The sequence below is a fragment of the Talpa occidentalis genome, unplaced genomic scaffold (genome assembly GCF_014898055.3).
Source record: "Talpa occidentalis isolate TD23 unplaced genomic scaffold, MPIMG_talOcc4v2.1 talOcc4.7, whole genome shotgun sequence".
NCBI classification, from domain to species: Eukaryota; Metazoa; Chordata; class Mammalia; order Eulipotyphla; family Talpidae; genus Talpa; species Talpa occidentalis.
In genome coordinates, this window is record NW_023605083.1 from 84,533,496 (window position 1) to 84,557,704 (window position 24,209).

Genomic DNA, 24,209 nt, shown 5'->3' on the forward strand with positions numbered 1-24,209 from the left:
TCTATGAATAGAATTTCAATTTAGGAATATCCTACATTATTCAATATTTTCAGCAAAATGTATTCCTTATATAATTAAAAGTTTGATTAAACTAAAACCTAGAAAAATACCATTAAGTATTTCTGAATTAAAAGATATATAGATTCCAAGTTTGACCTAACAATTCTTAACAATTTATATGTCTTCAAGTAATCTACTATAATCTTTATCAAGCCAAAGTAAAATAACATAGTTTCTTATGGTTAGGAAAAAAATAGTAGTATATATGTTTGAAAGAATAGCCAAACCTTTGCAAACTGGCTTTCATCTGCAGAACTGCAAAGATCTGCATCTATTCACCACAAGAGGGCAATAGCGCCCAACCATTGTTGATGGAAACTCGAAGGATAGAGCCTTCTTTAGAGCAATCATTAGAGTCAATTGTTAGCTAATCAATCTCACTGTAAAGGGCAGGGAAAGAACCGCTGCCTAGGCAGGTTCGTAGTTTCTGTCCTCAGTAACAATAAGACAGGAAATAAGCAACAGGATTTGTGAAAGGAAGCGACCTCACTTTCCATCCCACTGGCCTGGAATCACCATGGAGATGATCAACTAGCTTAATAATGGTTGTTGATATGGGTCTGTTCATTTGGATGTTCTGATAAGAGCACTGGCAATTATCAGTGGAGCAGAGTTCTTAATGGGGATCTAGGAAAGGCAAAATAAAAGCTGTGGGGAACAGCAGAATTGTTTTGTCTCCAAAAATTAGGACTAGTTTTAGGAGTGTTCCAGAGTAAACACTCCGTCTAGTTTCATAACATTGGAACATTAAATATAATCTAGGGAATTTTTGAAACCTATAGTATTATTTTAAAAAGGTTCCAGGAGGTTATTAAGACAAAAAGGGGTCAGCTACAACAAATGCATCTTAATATTATAATTATGTATGCTAATTGGTCCAGTATTACCATCACATAAGGTAAATCAAGTATTTTTAATGTGCCCTATGACCAGCATTTGTTGTTTTTATTCACAATTCACTCACTAATGTTACTCTACTGCAACCTGAAAAGACTTTTAGTATTTGAAAAACCTAACTTAATGCGTAATTTAATGTTGCTTCAATTCCACATTTATTGGACACTTATAATTAAGAGAAAAGACAGTACCTTTGTGTACTATAAAATTTTAGAATCTGTACACTATGTAATATTTTGCAGGTTTTTGAATTGTTTTTTAATTATATTCATAAGCATATAATGGTACCACTTATTTTTTTGTATACAATATGTTTTTGAGATTTATCCACAATTATATTTATAGCTCTAGTTCTATAATTTTGTTAGATGTTATATAGTATTCCATATTACTCATCAATCAAAAAAGATAAACTGCAATTTGCAGCAACATGGATGGAGCTAGAAGGGATCATGTTCAGTGAAATAAGCCAGAATGAAAAAGAAAAATACCGGATGGTCTCACTCACAACAGGAATTAGAAAACCTAAATAAGGGACCAGGAAAAAGACTAATTATTATAAAGTAAAAATCAAAATCAACAAGCAACTATAAACCAGAGACACACTACGGCAGGGGGAAAAGGGAGTAGGATCAAAACAAAGGTGGTGGGAATTGTATGGGGACTATTACCAAGATGAAAATGCATATATTGTGCAAAAATGAAAAAATGATGTAAAAATAAAAAATATATACAATTTAAAATTTTTTTAATAAAAAAATTTTTTTAAATGTTTTACAGTATTCCATTAAATGAATATGTCAAAATGTATTTACCACTTTCCTATAATTTTACCTATGTAAGTAAGATTCTGCTATGGTTTTGACCCAAAACATATTTAATGAACTTTCATTATAATGCTGGAACTTACATTTTAATAATCAAAGTATAAAACTGTCCATATTACTTTTTTTTTTGGTGCAGGTCATTCTCGAATTGAAGTATGGAAAGTTGGTAATATTGTTATAGAATACCTGTACCACTGGATACACATCTGTATAGCTCTAACAAAGCTAAGTAAAAAACTAAATTGTGGTATTACACCCCCATTACCCTCCAAGACTGACTCTTATATGTATGCAAAAATGCCAGGAGCTCTCTAGGAAATGCTAATGGAATGGATACTGTATTTTGGATACCTTTGTTATGTTCAGTTTTGTTTGTTAAGTATAAAACAATTTTAATTGCCACATAGACATATTCTGCTCCTAGACAATTACCTCAGCACTTTCCAAAACCAAAACTGCTACCTAAGGAGAAATTTGATCTAAAAAATGACCTGTTTAGGTAGCTATAACCACATGCATATTATTGAATATATTTAGCGTTAGCTTCGTATCTACCATGGGACTATTATGGTTGATTGGCTGGTTATTTTAATTCTTTTAAGTAGAAAGTAAAGACAAAAGTGGGGATTGAGAGAAAATGAGTTTTTACATCAAAAACAAACCAAATAATAAAGGTTTTAAGAAATGGACTGGGAATTGTTTTTCTAACTTTCCAAAGACTTAATATGAATACCACGTCTCCCCCTTTTCCACCTCCCACTCTTACTTAACAATGTAAAAGTCATTTCAATGAACAGAAATTCTTGTGGGAAAATGTTTGTCCATGACTCTGGAAGGGGATAAAAGCATGCTTATTTTTATGATGAAAACCTCTCAAGTTCAAGAATTGCAAAAAGAACTTATATCTGTTTAAAACTTGTTATTACAGTAAACTTTACTGCTCTGCTGTGAGATTTCATCTTTGCAATAAGATGTCTGATGACAGAGTCCATTTTTAATAACATTTTGGGAAATTAAACTTCATTTTCTTTATTTGGTTGACAAAATGTGATGTGGTCCAAACATCTTATAATTTGAGATTGGCGGTCCCTTTTAACCTTTCCTGATAAGATGGCTGTTTTATTAACAGTCCTCATCTCTTGGATGATCACATGCCCAGTTTTAACCTATAAGCCAGTTTCATATTTGGAAGAGGACTTTTTAGGGCATTTGCAGCAATATTTCTAGGAACAATGTTCTTGAAGATATTAAACTGATAGCCACATATCCTGATGACTTCAGAACAAGCTTGTAAAGAATTTACTTGTGAATACAAATGGCATTTTAGGCAGCAAGGAGGGAAAGACTTTGCAGAATTTTACCTTTTAAACCATTATCATGGGAATTAAGTTAACTAAGTGGCATATAACTTAATGAAAACAAAATGTATATATTTGCATGGTTCTTTAACTTGTTTGACATGTTTTCACATACTAATTCACTTGGGTCTCCCATTTAACCTGTATGATAGGCAGCCTAAACGTCATTATCCCTCATTTTACAAATAATTTTTTTAAATGAGAAAGCAGACTTAGAGTGCGCGCTACCCAAGTTAGGACAGCTGTAACAGGCAAGGTGAACCTAGCAGCCAAACATCCAAATTTCTGGTTTTACTGTCCTTGCCGGCACCCCAGGCTTCTCACTTTCCAGACTTTACTATGCTAATGACTATGCTATCAGTCTCTTGGAAACTACTTAAAATTAGCAATCAGCAAGGCAGGTTGTTTGAATTTATTGAACCATCATTCAAATAAATTCTGCCCCTTAACATCAAGAGCTTACCCTTTTAATGAAGAGAATATTATTTATACTTGAGAAAAATTTAAATAAGGAATTATATTTAAAAACATTTATTTGACTGCTAATAGATTTATTGATTTACTTATATTTACATACACTTTGAAGATTAGACTTAACTAATTGGATTATTGTTGACTTTTTCTCCATAGCTTACAGGTAACAATAACACTGAATGGTGTACACCATTCAGACCACTTTCCTTTATAATTATGACTTTCATAGTTCAGAAACAACATAAGGTTTCAAGATGATATTGGAATCTCAAGAAAAGCTCTTATTAGCTCTTTTTTTTTTTTTAAAGATTTATTTATTTATCTATCTATTTATTTATTTATTTATTTGTACAAGCACTGGGTACAGTCAGAAGCGCGGGAGTGTGAGAGAATTCACCAGAGCCAGAGCAGGGAGCAGAGCAGGCAGAAGGACCGAAGTACACTGCTGAGGGGAGCAGCGGGCGGCAGGAGAGGTCTGCGCACCATGTGGGACCCTCCTCCGGTGGCCGGGGAGCAGCTGGGGATCGAACCAGCGCTGCAGAGGCTGCGGGCAGCCTCGCAACCCAGCGCTCAACCGCTGCGCCACCAGGGAGGCCCTCTTATTAGCTCTTTTAACAGTTTTATTGAAATATAACTCACATACTATACAATTTACCCACTTAAAAGTCTACAGTTCATGAGGTTACCAGGAGGGTAGGCAAAGGGCTTCCTCCATTTTATCCCATGTCCATTGCCTTCCCTATGAATTTGCCTGTTTTGAAATTTTATATGAATGGAGTTATATAATATGAAGGGTCTTATGATTGACTTCTCTTCCCTCTCAATCTATATAAATACAATCAAGCAATCAGTTGCCCTTACTTCTACAGACATACCTGATCACAGAAGACCTGTTGTAGGTAGTTTTGAGAATTTCCATTTTTCTTACATAAGGTTTATGCCATTTCACTTTTATTTTTTTTTTTAATTTTTTTAAAGATTTATTTATTTATGTATACAAGAGCTGGGGTACAGGCCAGAGGTTTAAGTGGTGAGAGGATTCACCAGAGACAGAGTGGGGAACAGAATAGGCAGACTGACTGAAAAACATTGCTGAGGGGAGCAGTGGGTGAGTCAGGAGAGGTCTGCTGCACCATTTGAGGCTGCTGATAGCTTCATAGGTTGCATCTTAACCCCTTGCACCACCAGGGAGGCCAAATGCCATTTCACTTTCATCTAACCTCACACCACAACTTTATTAGCTGTGTTCTTCTCCCTTCCACTTCATCCTATTATTAAGAACTGTCTTTGCAGACTAGGTCAATTTATTAAATATTAACTATTTCTTTGTCCTTAGGCATGACTCAGTGAGTCCTAGTAATTAACCATCCTATACCTCTCCTACATCTGCTGCCTGAGCTTAGATTCTCCTGCCACCTTTTCTTTAAGGTGGCCACATTTTCTTTCAAGTAGTCAGGTCTCTCCAGCCACAGCTATTTGAATTGGAGTTGACCCCTTGCCAAAAGGAGACCAATACTGAAATGGCCTAATTAAAATAGTACCCAAACTATGGATAAATCACACGCAGAAATAGCAATAAGAGCAGTATCCAGAAGGATAGTAAGTGTTTAGAGAAGTCCAAAGTGTCATGGTAGGCCTTAGACAAGTTGAAACAAGTTTGTCACATACTCCAAGTTAGGAGAATCTGATCGGTAAAGCTGTAGAAAGCCAGTAGTTGGTTAGGGGAAAGAATGGGCACAGAGAAGCAGAGACTGAAAGAGTAGGGAAGTAACATTAATGTCAAAGGATTAAATGGAAAACACATTAATTAGGGTGCTGAGGTTCCCACAGATACCTTTGATCCAATTCCAGTCAACTATTCTGTTCTTGAAGTTTCATTTCTGCAAGTCAAGGACAGTTGGTAATGATGATGCTGTGATACTTCTTTTTACTGGTTTATTCTGCTTCTGTCCTTACAGTATCTTCAATTAAGTTTCCCAAACTTGGGTTCAAATATTAAGAGTCTTTTCTGTGTCTCTGATTCACTGCTTCAAGTACCGCCTTTGCTAGAGGCCTTGCTAAGTGATTGTAGAACTCTTTGCAACACTGTATCTGAGAAATCAGCCTTCTGGCTTTGGGAAATCTAAAAACTATTACAACATCCCAAAGGCAAGGGGAGAATACAAAATTCAATACACCAATTCAAAAGTGCACATTTTATAGAATATTGAGTTGTCCACTAGATAATTTTGTGTAACTAATTCCCTGTTCTGTCTCTTTAAGCAAGAGTCAGATAGCCTTGCTCGGGGGCTTTATTTTTACCCTTTATTGATTATTTTTATTTTAAGCTAAGTATCAAATGCTCATCTTTTAAGGGGGCATTCTTTTGTACAGAGTCTGTTAAACCAGAACATTTCTTAGTCCACCTCCCCCTATTTCCCTTCCTTCTGAGTCAACTACTTTCAATTCTTTTAGCTCAGGTGTTAATAAATAACCTATAGGGCTAAATCTGGTCAGTTGTCTATTACAGTAAATAAAGTTTTATTGAAAAGCCATGTCTATATTGTTTTTGACTGCTTTCACCCTGAGGGTAGAGTTCAGTAGTTGTCAGAGATCTATGATCAACAAAGTCTAAATATTAACTATTTGGCCTTTGCATAAAATGTTTGACAACCCTTATTTTTACTGTAATTTTGATTTGTACCACCATATTGTTAAATAAGATGCTGTGTATGTGGCTGCTTTTGCTTTTGTTTTTGGTGTGTTTATGATTGAAGTAATATCTGTTAATTTGCCATGAGGCAATACAAAGATTTAGTTCCTTCCTAAGCATGTGCCTCCACACACATAATACAAAGATTCAGTTTCTTCCTCAGCATGTGCATCTACACACACACTTTCTATCCCTCTTTTCTTCCCAATATAGTTACATTGTAATTAAGATTTTAATAGATCAATATTCAGGGTTTGCATGACCATTATTACTTATGCTATTTAGAGCTTAGCCATTTAATTATAATTATTTCCTTTTCTAAAACATCTTTTTGCTTTCCTTGGAGTCAGTGTCAAAAGAAAACTTCTGGAGTTCTAATATCACACCAAGCAGATTTCAGAGCAAAGAACATTACCAGGATAAAAAAGGTCATTTTATAATGAAAAGGGGGTCAATTAATTAAGAAGACATAATTTATGGGCCTCCCCTGGTGGCACAGCGGTTGAGCGCTGGGCTGCGAGGCTGCCCGCAGCCTCTGCAGCGCCAGTTCATTCCCTGGCCACCGTGAGGGTCCCACAAAAAAAAGAAAACATAAGTTATATACATAATAACAGAGTTACAAAAAATGTGGAGCAAAACTACAGAACTACAAGTCCATACAAAACTGCAGAACTACAAGTCCATGCAAATGGAAGTAAACTAGTGGTTGCCTAAGCTTAGGTGGTTTGGGGGTTCCTTGGCTGCTTAGGGGATATGGGAATGATTAATGCATACATGATTTCTTTTTGGGGTATCCTTATGGTGATGGTAGCACAACTCTCTGAATATACATCGTATACGAAGTTTATCTAAATAAAGCTATTTTTACAAAGGTGATTACCCCTTCTGCCATGTGAAGACCCAGAGAGAAGACTACTATCAATCAGGAAGAGGCTCTCACCAAATACAGAATTTGCTGATGGCTTTATCATGAACTTCCAGCTTCTAGAATCGCATCTTCCTGAACATAGTTCTATTATCTTTACCCATTTTTGCTGATATCAATTCACCATGATCTAACTGTATCAAGAGGTATTGTGACTTTCAGCACCTTCCCATTTGACTTTCTGGTCTCTTGACAAATCAATATGAAAACACTGGCTCTCCCTGGGTATTGATTAGAGCTACACTATCAACTCTCCTGGGTTTCCAGCTTGCCAACTGAGTATCTTGGGACTGGTGATCCTCCATAATTGTACCAGCTGATTCCTTAATTCTCTCTCTCCTTCCTCCCCCCATATTGACTCTATTTCTCTGGAGAAGCCCAATATGGTATGTTTCTTAAATCTTTTTATTTTTTCATGATAGTGAAATATGATACAATAAAAATATATTATATACTTATATATACATATGTATATTTAAATATATTTTTTAAAGGTAATTACACTAGGTAAAAATCTGGATCTACATAAAGATATAGAAATACTGGCAATGGTAAATATGTGGGTAACCATGGTATTCTTATTTTAAAAATATTTTTGAAAGACAATTGACTGCTGAAAGCAAAAATATTAAAAATTTATTGTGCATTTATAACATAAAATGTGTAACAACATCGTACAAATCTAAGAGAGAAAACTGGAATATATTTTTGTAAGTTTCTTATATTGTACATAAATGTGAAGGTAAGCTGTGATAAGTTAAGCATGGTGTAGAGCATGTGGAAGTTGTCAGGTTTTTTCCACCCTCCCGCCATTAGCATCAATGAGCAACACCTGTAGTCTTACATGCAGCCCTGATGGAAGTACCTGGAGTGTGGTGTGCATGTGCATGAGTGGATGTGCATGAGCCAGAGACTGAGCATATATGTGCAGCAGCAGAGGAGGAGGAAGCAGAAGACTGTGGGGGTGCATTGCAGTAGTGAGCTGTGGAGAAAACACAAGAGAGCCAAAAGAGCCCAGAAAGAGTGAAGATTCGCCCCCCCTAGCTCCCCCTGCCTGCCCTGCACCTGGTTGCCTCATTACAAATGGTGTAGAAAGATCATTAAAAGCCCGAAAAAGCCACTGAGGGCTCCAGGACTCCTTCTTTACCCGCCTGCCTGGATTCATAGAGAACCTGCTCTGTGCCTTGTTGGTGCTACAGAAGTATACTAGAAACTCTAAGGCAACATTTAAAGAGGGCAACGGAGGGAAGACGGAGGCAATGGGCAAAGAACAGAAGGGTACAAGAGAAAAAAAATTACAGGTATACTGATAATCACCTAATGAAAATGTTCTGCACATCCAAATTAAAAGGAAGAGATGGGGCCTCCCCGGTGGCGCAGCGGTTGAGCGCTGGGTTGCGAAGCTGCCCGCGGCCTCTGTGGCGCCGGTTCGATCCCCGGCTCAGAGGAGGGGCCCACATGGCGCACAGACCTCTCCTGCCGCCCGCTGCTCCCCTCAGCAGTGTACCTCGGTCCCTCTGCCTGCTCTGCGCCCCGCTCTGGCTCTGGTGAATTCTCTCACCCTCCCGTGCTTCTGACTGTACCCAGTGCATGTATAAATCAAACAAACAAACAAACAAATAAATAAATAAATAACATGCCTCCAGAAAATTAAAAAAAAAAAAAAAAAACGCACTGAGATCACGGTGCATTTAAAAAAAAATAAAAAAAAATAAAAGGAAGAGATGGTCAAATTGGATTTTTAAAAAAAGCAAGACCTAAGTGCTTGCTGTAACAAGAGATCCATTTTGAAATAAGGACACAAATAAATAGGCTAAAAGTATAAGGATGGAAAAAGATTGTATGCAATCAATCCTGGTGTGTGAATTATCAGATAAAGTACATAAAAGAGTGAAGAGGGTCAATGTAAGAGAACATAACAATACTAAAGTTTTATATACCTAACAGAACTTCAAAATACATAAAAGAAAAAAACTGATAGAATTAAAAGAAGAAACAGAAAAATCCACAACTATAGTTAGATATCTTGAAATGGGCCAAAAGTGAGCAGGTGCACATATGAAAAGTGGCTGGAATTCCTCCCCCCACCTCCATACTGTATATGAAGAGGGAAAGGGGAGAGCCACGAGGGAAAGGGGGGCCCACTGGACCGTAGTGGAGGACTCTGGGTTTAGGGGAATCTGTGAGTCCATCTGGGAAGGTGTGATTCTATGCCTTTGAGTCACATACAACGTTATAAACCAGTGTTACCTTAAAATTAAAAAAAAAAAGCATCCTATATGATTTTGTTTTCTATACCCAGTGGCACCAGGAACTGTATTGGTGTTACTAATAATTTTGGTTTCATGACGGGCTACCATTAGCAAATAGATTTTTTTTTTATTAAAGATTTATTTATTTACTTATACAAGCACTGGGTACAGTTAGAAGCGTGGGAGGGTGAGAGAATTCACCAGAGCCAGAGCAGGGAGCAGAGCAGGCAGAAGGACCGAATTAGGCACTGCTGAGGGGAGCAGCGGGCGGCAGGAGAGGTCTGTGCGCCATGTGGGACCCTCCTCCGGTGGCCAGGGAGCAGCCGGGGATCGAACCGGCGCTGCAGAGGCCGTGGGCAGCTTCGCGCTTAACCTCTGCGCCACTGGGGAGGCCCTTTTTTTCACTTTGTATGTCAAGAATTTATTGAGTAATGACACCTTTTTTTCCACCCAGAAATATTTTATTATTTGGGATTATCTGAACTCAAACAAGAGGACACATAAAATTAGCCATTACACACTTATTGCAAATACTTTCTCACAGTCTGTGATTTGTCATTTTGTTTTCTTTTTTCTTTTTTTAATTTTATATATTTTTACATCATTTTTCATTTTCGCACAATGTATGCATTTTCACCTTGGTTATAGTCCCCACACAATCCCCACTCCACCCCCTTGTTTTGATCCTACTCCCTCCTCTCCCCCCTCTCCAGTGTGACTCTGGTTTATAGTTGCTTATTGATTTTGATTTTTACTTTATTATTATTAGTCTTTTTCCTAGTCCCTTATTTAGGTTTTCTAAATTCCTGCTATAAGTGAGACCATCCGAGATTTTTCTTTTTCTTTCTGGCTTATTTCGCTGAGCATGATCCCTTCCAGCGCCATCCATGTTGCTGCAAATTGCATGTGTTTATCTTTTTTGAATGCTGAGTAATATTCCATAGTATATATGTACCACATCTTCTTGATCCAGTCATCTATTTTTGGGCATTTGGGTTGTTTCCAAAGCTTAGCTATTGTAAATAGTGCTGCTATAAACATAGGCGTGCAGGTGCTCTTTGGAATTGATGTTTCTGTGTCCTTTGGGTAGATACCTAGGAGTGGAATTGCTGGATCATATGGCAGCTCTATGTTTAGTAGGTTGAGGAATCTCCACACAGCTCTCCATAGTGGTTGGGCCAGTTTGCACTCCCACCAACAGTGCAGGAGAGTTCCTTTTTCTCCACATCCTCGCCAACATTTGTTGTATTAGCAAACAGATTTTTATCTTCTGCCAAATACCCCTGAGCTAAGTACACTTATATGGAATGCCTCAGAAGTGAAAGAAGAAGAAAAAAAAAACGATAGCCTGGGAGAGCTGTTTTTAACTTGAGTATCAGAATTACCTGCAGGGGTCCCCAAAATTGAGTTGAGCCTCATCCCAGAGTTTGACTGAGTAGGACAGGGACGTGGCCTGAGAAGCTGCGGCTCGATCAAATTCCCAAGTGATGTTATCGCTGCTCGTACTAAGTCCACACTTTGAGAACCACTGGTCTGGAATTTTGATTTCTTCTCTCTATAGTCGAGAAAACCAGCCAGGTCCCAAACAATTGCGGCTGTGAGGCTGCGACTCAAGCCACTTAGCCGCTAGGAGGATTCTCGGTGCCCAAAGCCGCGCGAGAGTTTACGTAACGACGTCAGCGTCACGTCAGCGTCGGCCACGTTCAGCGAAGACGGGAGCAAGATGGCGATTCCGGGCAGGCAGTGAGTGATTCGGGAGTTAGGGTCAGGCTGGGGAATGAGAAATCAGCCGACTGTGTCTTTGGACGAGGAGTAAAAATGCGCTGAAAGTGAAGGGGCTGTGTCGTCAGGGATAGAAACGGGAAAAAGCGAGAGATCCTGAGGAACATATTCCCCATCCCCACCCCCATCCTCCCATTTTCCAGGCTGGAAGCCCGAAGTTTGAGGGAGAAACTTGTGAGGAAATAAAGGAAGTTAGGCTGAGGGGCAGAGAGCGAGACTTTTCTATTTTCCAAAAGCTCGGTCTGAGGCCCCTCAGTCTTGCTTCCTACCCCGCGCTTGAGTTTCTCCCCGGTTGGATGCTTTCAGGGGCAATGAGAAGAGACAATTCTTGGCCTCCTTAGAGGGCCTTGTTCTCCTGGGCAGCTCAAGTCCTGATTCCCGCCCTCCCTTCTTCTTTTAGGAATGTTGTGCTGAGAAACCACAGATAAGGGTAGGCATATAGGGAATTGGGGTGTCCGTTATCGCAAAACAGACAAATAATTTATATTCTTGGAAGTTTTACTTTTGATGTATAATCCTTAGTTCTGATGCGGCTTCCCGTGATCTTAAAGACCAAAACGTGAGAAATAAATGAGTTGGATCTGGTGGGATGGTTCTCAGATGCTCCAAGACAAAGCAAGTGAGCTTAATAAAGTGTAATGGGAATTTTAGTTATGGCTACTTGTATCTTTAAAAAGTTTTTTGTGTTAACATCATGCAAAAACTTCTCTAAGCTGTGTAATTAGCCAGTAGGGGGTGGGGGGGAAATTAGCTTTTCTTTTCACTCTTGTTCCACCACAAGGATGATTTGGATTGTTTTTGTTTTTAGTGGACTTGAACTGAGCTTTTCACTAACCCGTTCTTTTGAAAACGGTATAGTAATTTCACCATCTAAAGCATTTCTGAAGTCTTCAGTTCTCTTCCTTAATTAAAATGGTGTTTTGAGTTTGGCCCTTGTTCACAAATAATCACTTAGAGCAGTTACAAAATCTTTTGGCATTTTAGAATTTTGAGATAGACTATCACTGATAGAAGCTGTTATGTTTTTATACACTAACATGTTTTAACTTGGTAGCTTCATCTGGAGAAGTAGTAGATGTATTATTTTTTAACATATAACGGTGTAATTTCTATTTCAAAAAAAATATGCAGGTATGGGCTTATTTTGCCAAAGAAAGCACAGCAGTTGCACCCTGTTTTGCAAAAACCATCAGTGTTTGGGAGTGATTCTGATGATGATGATGAGGTAAGTGAATCTATGATTTTTCTACTGAATTGTTGAAATTATAAATTTTTTATTGAAGTCGCACAGTGTGACTGTTGTCTTTACTTGCCTTAGTTCTTAATAGTGTATCTGGAGTGTATTATAATTTACAATATTATTAAAAGGAATGTTTAAAGAAGGAAGTTTCACCTATTTTTTCTTTATAAGTGATATGTGGATAAGCAAAGATTTTTTTTTCCCAAAGGTTATGAACTTTAGTTACTTATAGGTAGTTATGCAAAGTCATGTCAGACAACTAATACTGATATAACAAAATTGTTGTAATGACCCCTGGAAATCAGCTATTAAGATGTCACCAGTTTCATAGACATTTTTATGAACCACAGTAGTTTTCTATAGAACTATTTTTTGTGGTCATTCAATATTTGCTAAATGTAATTGTTCAGGTACCATTGATAGTACAGTATGACATCTAATGTGATCATTTTATTTTTTTAAATATTTATTGTTATTTATTTATGCATACAAGAACTGGGGTGTAAGCCAGATGTGCGAGGGGTGAGAGACTTCACAGAGTGGAGAGAACAGGTGGATTTACTGAAATACACTGCTGAGGGGAAGCAGCCTGTGAGACAGGAGAGGTCTGCTGTGCCATGTGGGTTAGGGCCTGCGATAGCTTGATAGCGCTGAGACTTTAACCCTTGCGCCACAGGGAGGCTCTAATGTGAATATTTTATATTTTAGCGGCCAAAGTAATGTTTTCTGTTAAACCCACAGTGTATAGCAGAAACAACCCAAAATGTGTGCTTTGGTTGTTTTCCCTATTTCTAAAAAAATATTTGTATCAATTAATTGGCACTTAATTTGTTCTAACAGAAAATGTTTTTCTTTCAATTTTTACTGTTTATATAATAGGTAGGTAACTGAACATATTTGAAACTTGTTTTCCTCTAGATGCTCACACTTTTTATAAATTGGAGTATAATTTACATATAATAAAATTAGTGGACTTTAACTGTACAGGTTGAAGACTTTTGACAAATTGTATACGCCGCATCAAGATGTAAAACATTTCCCTCTTCATGAAAATTCTTCCATGTCCCTTTGCAACCTACTGCCTCACACAACTGTCTAGTGGTTTTAATTTGCATTTCCTTGATGGCCAATCTTGTTAGCCATTCATTTATGTATTACCTCTGGAGAAATGTTCCTTACTTGATGTAGTTTGTAAATATTTTCACCCTTTCTGGATTTTTTTTCACTTTCTTAATCATGTCCTTTAAAGCACAAAAGTTCAATTTTGAAGAAGTCCAGCTTATTTTTTTCTTTGTTTCCACTTTGGTATCTTACTTGTGAAACCTTTGTCTTATCCATGGTCACAAAGATTTATGTTTCAGCTCTTACTTAGAGTATGTGATCCATTCGAGTTAATTTTTTTTTTTTTAATGAACTCCTAGTCTTTTTGTGGGAAGCATACACTTTTTTTTTTTATAGAGGCATGTTTATTTACTTATTTGTTTGTTTGTTTGATGGCTTGTTTATACATGCACTGGGTACAGTCAGAAGCACGGGAGGGTGAGAGAATTCACCAGAGCCAGAGCAGGGAGCAGAGCAGGCAGAAGGACCGAAGTACACTGCTGAGGGGAGTAGCGGGCGGCAGGAGAGGTCTGCGCGCCATGCGGGACCCTCCTCAGGTGGCCGGGGAGCAGCTGGGGATCGAACCGGCACCGCAGAGGCCGCGGGCAGCTTCGCAACCCAGCGGTCAACCGCTGCGCCACCGGAGAGGCCCCATTCGAGTTAATTTTTATATGTGGTTTGAGTTAGAGTCCAACTTCATTCTTCATGTGTTGATACCCAGTTGTCCCAGTACCATTTCTTGAAGACCGTTCCTCATTGGATTGACAGCATATTGTGGTTTGTTTTAATATGCAAATAATTTTTTAAATCACTTTGGACACAACGGGAAAATATAATTTGCTTAGCCTGTAGTTTCATACAAATCACCCTGCTATATTACAGGGCAAGACATATCCTAGTTTGAGAAGGATGGATTTACACAGTTGATCTAGAAAGTTTACTCATGTTATTGCTGTTCTTTTCCATTGTGAAAGAGGCTTTTGGTAGGAAGACAGTGGGTACACTAGAATCAGAAAAATTAGTCCTGGATGGAGGGGCTTCACTTACATTGTGGGTCTTTAAGGCAGAGAATTGGGTTATATAGATAGCAAAAGACTTGAGGTGCCAAAAGAAGAGGATGAAGCAACCCAGAATTAGAAGTATTAGAATTAGGAAAATGATAATAGTGGTAAATGGAGGGATAGAGAGAGGAGATGGATGTTGGAGACAAGTGCTAGAATTACCTGTTGGAAACTCAACTTCTCTAGAAAGAACAGCAGCCTCTGGGGAGATTTAGTCTTAGGGAAGACAGAAAAATAACTCTCTCCTTTCTTTCACCCTCCAAAATACCATCTTTGTCTTTCATTAGTAGTGCTCAGCCAGGAACCAACTGACAAGGGAGCTGCAACTTAGTTAACAAATATAAAACTGTTCTTTAGCATGATTTCCTTACCTATAAGCTGGTGAATCTGCCTTATCTTCTGACTAAGAAGTAAATTTTTAACTTTAGTATGTTTTTCAAATATTTGTAAAGTTTGAATGTAAAATCTCTCATTTCAGAATTAACAGTTTAAGCAACAATAAAATTTATCAGTGCTTTGGAAAATGTAGAGAAAGATACTGTGTGGTTTTCCTCCTGGGGAGGGCATTTGGTATACCTGGAGAGGAGCTGCTATGAAGCAAAGCCATCTATTGTATTTAGCACTTCAGCAGAAGAAATTACGAGTCCTAAATTAAGATTAGGCTTTCCTTCCAGTGGTCCATCAGAAGGGGCCCTGGCATGTGAATTCTGTTTTAATATGTGCTTGTATCCAGAGTTAGTTTAAAAATGGGAATGGGGTAGTCCAGAAATTGTAATTATCATTTAAATAGTTCCTCTTTACAAGGTCAGGACTGATTAAAAATACTTATTTTATTCTAAGATAGGAGGATTGAAAATAATTATTTTATTCTAAGATAGTTTTTACTCCTTATGAGTAAGTGGTTTTTATTATATCCTAATGCTGCTGTCTAATCTGAAGTCTTTCTGAGTGGGATTACTATGGTAATGTGTTTATTTTTTCCTGTCCATTCTCTATTTTCCAGTTCCATTGCCACTACTTTCATTTATTCTCTCTTGGACCATTTTAATGGTTTTGCAATTTCCTTATCAGCTTTCTTGCTCTCCTCTAATTCATTTCAACTACTGTTGGCAATCGATTTCTAAAGCATAATTCTAGTCATTATTATGCCCTTGATCTTGCACCTATTTGTGTTTAAAATTTAAGCTGCTAATCTTGAAATTGAAAGCCTTTGCTGTGCTTTCCAAAATGCTTATTGGCATTTTCTCCTAACTGCTCTGTCATGCAAAGTACATTGTCACATTTGTAGTTTTCCACAGCTCTCTTTTTCTTTATATTGGAAGTCTCCCCATCTTATATGTCCAAATTACAGCCGAATTTTGAAACCCAGTGCAAAAACTGCTTTCTTCAGGATTTCCTCCACTGGAAATCATGTCTTTCTGACACTTCACTTTTTCAGAGCACTTAACTTTATTATAGTTTACTTTATTATACCAAGTCTTGTCACTACAAAATATCCAGACTTGCTTCCAAGAATGAATAAAATTATTTACTTAAGTGTTTTAGCTGTCTCTGTTGTAAGGAGACAGTAGATGTTTTATGCTTTGCAGATCAACCACTCAATTTTGCTCTCATAACTTGAAAGCAACCATTAAGTGATCTGTAAATGAATGAACTATTAAAAGCGTTCTAATAAAACTATTTATAAAAAGGAGGGTGAATTGCCCATAGACTGTTGTCACTTAATAATTCCTCATCTGTATCATTATTCTCAAAAGTACTTGTGATAACCAATTATTTCATGTTTTATAAGGTGGTTGATGACGAGAATAGATATTGTATAGACATGGAACTTCTTTTCAGATACTTCTCAATGATAAAAGCTTGCTCATTTTTTAGAGCATAATGAATTTGCTTTTTAATCTTGGCAGTTGAAATGCTTATTTCTAGATAATAACATTTTTGTGAGATCCAAATTTGCAGTGTAATTCATATGACATGGAAAGTTATGATCAATATAGCCTGAAAATTGTTGCATTTGGATAAAGGTACAAAAGTCCTTGATATTTTTTTAAAGTGATTATTATGTTAAACTAGATAGCTAAAGTTAGTTTTTTATGTATGTCCATTAAATATGTCAGATAAATGGCAGATGGTAGCAATGGTTGTATTTTGAGTCTCTCAGATGCCATGGTTCAGTCATTTTATAGTTTAATAGCATTAATTTTCACATTTTGTATTAAAGATTTATGCACAGTCTTAAGTTTCATGGTTGTTTATGATAACAAACACTTAGAGCCAGTCTAACTTTCAACAGTGAAAAGCATGGCTAAGTAAAGTTTGGTGCAATATATATACAAAATTGTTACAGATAAAATCAATGGAAAAAAGGGAAAAGCATTTTAGAATATTAATCATAGTTGTCTGTGTGGTGGGTTGAGTGTTATTATTTTTTCATGTTATTTTTTCATGTTTTCCAAGTTTTCCAGTTTTGTAATTGAAAAATATTTTTAAAGAAACATGGTAAAATTAAAGTATTTCCTTTAAGATACTTAGCAGCTTCTTAATCATATTAAAATATAAAAGAAAATAGCAAATTTCATTTGTTAAAGGAATAATGAGAGTGTATTGGAATTCTTTGAAAGCATGAAGTAAGCAAAGTACAAAATAAGATTGTTAATGGTTCAAAACTGTGAATATTATGTAAGTTGAAGATAAATGAAAATGTTAACTATTGGATGAGAGTATGAAGTTTCTTTTTTCAAAATTACATTATTTGCTAGAGTTTTGAAAATATAAGGGAGTGCTTTAAAAAAAAGATAAACATAATTGTTTATTTCCAAAATTAGAAACATTAGCAACTTACTGGATTGTATGATATACTTTCATTGTTTTCACTGTATCTTCATCTTTCTCCCTTTTAATTCCAATGTTTTGAAAACAATTTCATGAAAGAGTAATAGCAGAGGTCCATTTTTCCTAATGAAAAACTAATCTTATTTTAGCTAGAAGCCTGCTTCGCTTGCTCTACTAGTAAGAAAAAGTTAAAACTGTAATTAATCTCAACATTATAGTACATCGGAATCGATAGTGTTGCAGTTGGGGTTTTTCATCAGTTATAATCATGTAATTTGCTATTTCTCTGGATATAGTCTGGAATAGTTCAAATGAAATGACAATTTTAATAGACATGACAAAGAATATTGTGAAAATGGCAGGAAATTTAGGTTATTTTAATGATGGCTAAGAATTTTTTTCACTTTTCATGAGCTACTAAACTGAATTTTCCCAGAAATTCATGATACTGAATATATCTAATGCCAGTAAGTATTAGTTTGGGAGAGGGATTTAAAGTAATTGTGCAGTTTTGGTAAAAAGTTGTCCCTTGACCTATACTGTTCAGGAGTGAAACAAATTAGTGACGATGCAAGAGGAGACAATAGGATTAAATGATAGAATTCTGTAAGGACTGAGATGACAAGAAAATTCCATTTTCCATGTTTTATCTCCCAGCAGGGTAAGAACATTACAGAAGTATTTGAGAGAACCCAGATTATGAAGATGAGATGATGTAGGAATTTTTGTTCTTTTCTTTATTTTTTTTAAAGATTTATTTATTTATGCATACAAGGATTGGCGTACAGGCCAGAGGTGGGGGAGTGAGAGGATTCACCAGAAATAGAGTGGAGAGCAGAACAGGCAGACAGATGAAATACACTTCTGAGGAGAGCAGCGGCCGAGGCAGGAGAGGTTTGCTGTGCCATGTGGGTAGCTCCCCTGCCTGGGATCAAACTTGTGCTGCAGTGGCTGTGGATAGCTTTGTGACTGTTTAAATCTATGTGGTTTTAGCCAAATTTACTTGTGTTGGTACATGGACAAATTTTTTAAAAAAATGTTTTCATAATCTGGAGTATGAAACACAAGCATTATTGTATTTTTCAGTTTAAGAGTTGTTTTCTTTTTATAGTTTCCCTATTGGTGTTCTATTTGGTAAAACATTGTTCTCATACTTTTCTTTTGTTCTCGAGACATGGTTTCTTTTTAGTTCTTAGAATGCATTTATTCTATGTATGGATTGTACTTTCCCAGTTCTTTGTTTCATTTTTCTTCCCTTTGGAAACTGAACATTTAAATATAATGTGACAATTCTGTGAATCGTAGTATCCGCTCTTCTGAGGCTTTGTTGTTTTTTTGTTTTGTGATTTTTCTGAACTAATTTTTTTTTTAAGATTTGTATTTATTTATGCGTAGAAGAACTGGGGTGTAGGCCAGAGGTGTGGGTGGGTGGGTGGGTGGGTGACAGGATTCACCAGAGATAGAGTGGGGAGCAGAACAGGTGGATCTACTGACATACACTGCTGAGGGGAACGGTGGGGAGACAGGAGAGGTCTGTACCATGTGGGTTAGCTCCTTGGCTGGGGATTGAACTCATGCCATGGTGACTGGCGATAGCTTGATAGCACTAAGACATTAATTAATCCCTGCACCATCAGGGAGGCCCTCTGCCTGAAAAGTCATGCAGAGTCTTAATTCTTAAAGTCTTTACTGTGTGTGACCACTGAAGTCTCTAGTGGTCTTTAATGATTTGACAGATTTCCTTAAACACCTGAAGTTAATACATCTGTAGTTTATCAAGAGGGCTCTATACATTTTGGGACATGCCTTCACTACACAGCCAGGCATTTACAACTTTGTCTTAGACTTCACTTGCTTGTGCAGTGCCTGAAACCAGTGAGATCTAGGACCTTCTCCAGTCCTTTCTGATCATGCACAAAGGCATGTGGACTTGATTATCCCAGAAATATGTTGGAATTTCCAAAGCCCTCTGTGGACATCTATTCTTCAGCTTTTACTTTTAAGTTTTTGGTTAGCCTATCGTTTGCCTTGAGCATTTAGGCTCTCTGCTGCCTTTGGTAGCCCTAATTTTCAACAGTTGTCTTTGATTGTTTTTGACAGACTACCCCAGGGAAAAGGCTAATAAACACTGGCATCTCTGTCAAGTCAAATAGTAATAGCCTTGGGAGTAGTACCTTCTAAGGAGGGAACCACCAATCTGGTCCAGTAATAACTCCTAGGGAATGGGGCTTTGAAGGAGCCCTGTCCAGAGCCATTCTGCCCTTACCAGTGGGTGCTTTCTATCAAGATCATGGACTCTTAAGGCTGTCATGGCTCTGAGGAGGAAATGATGAAAATAGGGCAAGTAAAAAATAACAGTTCTTAAAGAGATTTAACTGTTCTTGATGCTCCCTGAACTGTTATAAACCAATATGTAGGGTTCTACAAAAACTGATTCTGACATTTTTTCGAGTGTTTTCATGCATTCATGGGGAGGAGGATTTTCGTATATCCCTAGTCTGCAACTTTTGGTGACTTCCCAGATTGTCTTTTAAGCCTCTTCAGTACATTTTGCATACTTCAAACAGTCATCTTACTGGTTTTAAAATTACTAACTTTGTATTCTTCTTAGGATAAAGACCAAAATTCTTATTTTGGGCCTGAAAAGTCATGCAGAGTCTTACTTTTCTCTTCAGTCTCTTCTTTACTCTAGTGACCTGCCTTATTCTTTAAAATTACTTTGGGTATCTAGGTGAATTTATTATCACCTTCAGTTTCATAATGAAATCTATAGGGATTTTGATTGGAATTGTATTGGAATTTGTATTGGAATTGCATTGCATTTCTAGATTAATTTAGAAGAAAATTGGTATTTTAATATATCAGTCTCTTCATTTACAAATGAAATTGTATTTATTTGTAATTTTCATTTGTTCAGGTGTTTTAATATGTCCTTTAATATAATTTTGCAATTCCATAAAGGTCTACCATCTTTTGCTAGATTTATTTCTAGGAAAGCCTTTTTGCTGTTGTTATGTAAAGGAATTTCTCTTATTTATTATTACTAGTATTTATGAATGCTTTTGATTTTTATTCTAGCAGCTCTGTAGTTCTAGTAGTTCTTTGTAGATAGTTATATTTTCTGCAAATAATGATAATATTGTCTTATTTCAGTTCTTTTATCTCATGTTTCTTCTTTTTTGGTGTGATTATGTGTGCCTTATTGCCTTGCCTAGAAACTACATTATAGAGATAAATAGAAACAATGATAAAAATGTAAAAATATTCCTGACTTTAATGGGAGTTGCTTATAAAGTTTCACAATTAATTATGATGTTTGCTGTAAGATTTTTCTATTTCTAGTTTACTAAGAATTTTTTACCATAAATGGCTATTAAATTTTTTTTTTTTGCATCTACAAATTTTTATCATCTATTTTTAGCATGAATATTTTGAACTTACACCGGTTTTATATTCCTGTTAGTGTGTGACTGAGGGCCATCGAGGGACCCCAAACTGCTAAGGGTGCACACTCTAAAAAGGGGTCCAGCCATTTGCTGCACAAAGGCAGAGGAAGTAGGCTCTTAGTATGAAAGATCTTTATAGGATTAGTGCACATAAAGAAATAGTCTATTCCTAGTAATAATTCCCCAATAAAACCCCTAAAATTACCCATCCCCTTGTGGACAAAAGTCCAACCAAATAGGCTGGGCCAAACAGAGCTGCTGCTGAGACCTGAAAGTCTAAGGGCAAAAGAAAGGGATTAAGCAGGTCCCAAAGGAGAAAGAGAAAATTCAAAATCAAAGTACAAATCAAGGCAACAGCTACCATTGTCTCTGCCTAGGACAGCCTCCCCACTTGTGTGTTACCCACATGTCCCTTTCAGATGTCTCTTCTAGGTGTCTCCTCCAAATCTTGCTCCCAGCAGTACCAGGGTACAAGTTGGGCTGCAGAAGCAAAAGCAACCTCACATGTTCAGTTGTAAGCCAAGCATGGTTGCTTAACTCCATCCTTCTAGCTGTTTGGCTTAGCAAATCTGGTTTATGGCAGAGTGGACTTGTAGTCCAAAGACAGTTACATACAAGTAAGGGGGGGGGGGAAATGGCACCTCCCCTTCAGGGCGGTGTATCTATAGCATTCCTGTAATTTTAATTTGATTCAGTGCACTACACTCTAGTTCTTTTATTGGTGTTTTCCATTTCAGATATCTTTAACTTAATTTCATTGTCCAGTAGTTTTTCAACATGTGCTCATAGGACCATTATTTCCTAAATTCTTGATTTTTAAGGAATGATTGCTTATTGCTTTTTAATTTACTAAATATCTGTTTGAATGGATATAGTATTTCTAACAGCAATTTACTTCAAAACTTTGTAGACATTAGTCATTTTGTTTAGCTCTGAATATTCTTAGGAGGAAGTAGGATACTGTAGATTTTTGTTTTAGTTTTTTTAATCTCACTTTTACATCACTTTTTTATTGGCTTGGGTTACTGGTGAGAATTTTCTTTATATCCTTAAGGTCACTGTGTTTTGATATGTATCATGTTGAAATTTGTTTTCCTGAAATACATTGTTGCTTTAATATTATTTATTATTTATTTTTTAATTTCATAGACATTTACCGTCAATGCTTTTTCTAATCCTTTTGCTGGGAGGGTCCTTTTTTTGGTAGTATTTTCTTTGTCTTCCATATCATTTATTTATTAGTTCATTCAGCACTATTAATTCCCTGCTCTGTGCCAGTGAAACAAAGCCATTGCCCTCGTGAAACTTTTTAGTGGGAAGAAAGGTTGATAGCCTTACAGATAAAAGGGTTTCATGTTAAATTAAAAGGTGACAAAAAACCAAGAAAAAGTAGAGCAGGAGGGCCTCCCCGGTGGTGCAGCGGTTGAGTGCTGGGCTGTGGGGCTGCCCGCAGCCTCTGCAGCGTGGGTTCTATCCCCGGCTGCCAGCGAGGGTCCCAAATGGTGAGGCAGGCCTCCCCTGCTGCGCCTGCTGCTCCCCTCGGAGTGTTTCAGTCCTTCTGCCTGTTCTGCTCCCCGCACTGGCTCTGGTGAATTCTCTCACCCTCCAGTGCTTCTGACTGTACCCAGTGCTTGTATAAATAATAAATAAATAAATCTAAAAAAAAAAAAAAAAAAGGTAGAGCAGAAAAAGATGAGAGTGTTAGATAGTTGGGAAAATGACAATATTTCTCTTTGAATTAAACATGATTATCTTATTTCAGTAAGTCTTTTCTTTCTTGTTGTTTCTAATTTATTAACTCTTAATGATGTTACTTAATCCTCAGTATGTTTTCTTTAGCATCTCTTAGTGTTTTATTATCTGGTCTGTAAACATTTGATTTATTTTATAGCCATATTTTGAAAGAGTTTGACAGGAAGAGAGGGAAGATGGAGACGATAGTTTGAAGAGTAATTGTAAATTTGTGGACTTTTTGTTGTTTTTTTCTTAGGATAGAAAAGATTTGTGCATGTTTAAGCAAAAAGCAAAGAAACTCAAGAAAAAAAGATTTTACAGTTAAGGAAATAAAGGTATTAATAAGTTAAATAAATTGACCCATATTACACACAGTTCTTAAGTAATAGGGCTAGATTTTGAAGAAGATGAGCTTGATTCCAAAGTCTGTGTTTTTAAACACTATAATGTATTACTTCTGAGAGACAGTTTATAATGGAATTTTTAAAGTTTTTAGAGAATGTATTTCTTAAGCAGTAGAAAAAGGATTAGTTGAGGGACTGGCAGAGTTCAGATTTCAAAGAGTTAATCTTGGGAAAAGAACACATACAGAAGTTATATATTGAAACATAGTTTTTATCATATAAAATTACACAACTCTTCTAGTGATTTAGGAATATTTTGAGAAGATGGAACTTTATTTAATTTTCAGTAAAGTGGAATTCACTTTGAGTAGTCTATCGCAAGGGTTTCAGTGGGGGAGCTGTTTCCAGTGGAGCATAAAGGTTGTGGAGTGACTTTTACTTATCACAGTTACTCAGAGTTAATACTATTGATACTAATTTTTGATGTTGGTCAGAGATGGTAGATAACTGCCTTTAGTGACCCTTGTTCTTATAGATGAAATCCCTCTGAATTTGTATAGATGAAAAGTTTTTTATAATTTTATCTGCTATGGCTTAAGTTATTTTTATATTTAAGCACAAATTATGTTTTGCATGTCTTATTTTTATTAGATAAAAGTACTTTTAATACAATAGGGTTTAGAATACTTTAAAAGTACATTTTGCTGATAAAGTGATTAATTTTCAACTGTCTTGTTTGAGGGAAGGTTATATCTTATTTTGCTTAGAACTTTGCCATTTGAGAAAATCCAAGTCACTGTTGTTTGAGTCACTTATTCTGCTGTAAGCATTTGTATCTGTAGCATTAATTACGGTGATTGTACGTGGTAGAAAGATTTGACATTCTACTCTTTTAATGTGGTTATGCATTTATAAATTGAAAAACGGTATACTATTATAAACTGCCTTTATTTATGGTTCTGTAAGGATGTATATATTTGATTTGTGTATAGAAAGTTTATCTGTGCATTTCATTTCCATATAGATAAGGGACATTAACAAATAATTCCTATAAAAGAAGGGTATTGGATATGATAGATTGAAAACTACCATTCTCTGCTTTCCCTGACAAAATAAAACAACTTATTCCATATATATATATATATCAAATTCCCATAAATAGGTGGGTCTGTTTTTCTGGA

The 24,209-nt window shown here is 36.5% G+C and overlaps 2 protein-coding genes across 6 annotated transcripts in view; both read left to right on the forward strand.

The window, feature by feature from the left end:
- The window catches only part of EFCAB5 (EF-hand calcium binding domain 5), a 106,364-nt gene extending 103,476 nt beyond the window's left edge, over positions 1-2,888 (forward strand). For all 5 annotated transcript variants that reach the window (XM_054689151.1, XM_054689152.1, XM_037493774.2 and 2 more), the window contains one exon: positions 1,921-2,888. In XM_054689151.1, the coding sequence (XP_054545126.1) occupies positions 1,921-2,099 (179 nt within the window). In that variant the 3' untranslated portion in view covers positions 2,100-2,888. The remainder of the gene's footprint in view (positions 1-1,920) is intronic.
- An 8,283-nt stretch (positions 2,889-11,171) lies between these two features.
- The window catches only part of NSRP1 (nuclear speckle splicing regulatory protein 1), a 55,620-nt gene continuing 42,582 nt past the window's right edge, over positions 11,172-24,209 (forward strand). The window contains exons 1-2 of the mRNA XM_037491664.2: positions 11,172-11,228; positions 12,399-12,492. Of these exons, the coding sequence (XP_037347561.1) occupies positions 11,209-11,228; positions 12,399-12,492 (114 nt within the window). The 5' untranslated portion in view covers positions 11,172-11,208. The remainder of the gene's footprint in view (positions 11,229-12,398; positions 12,493-24,209) is intronic.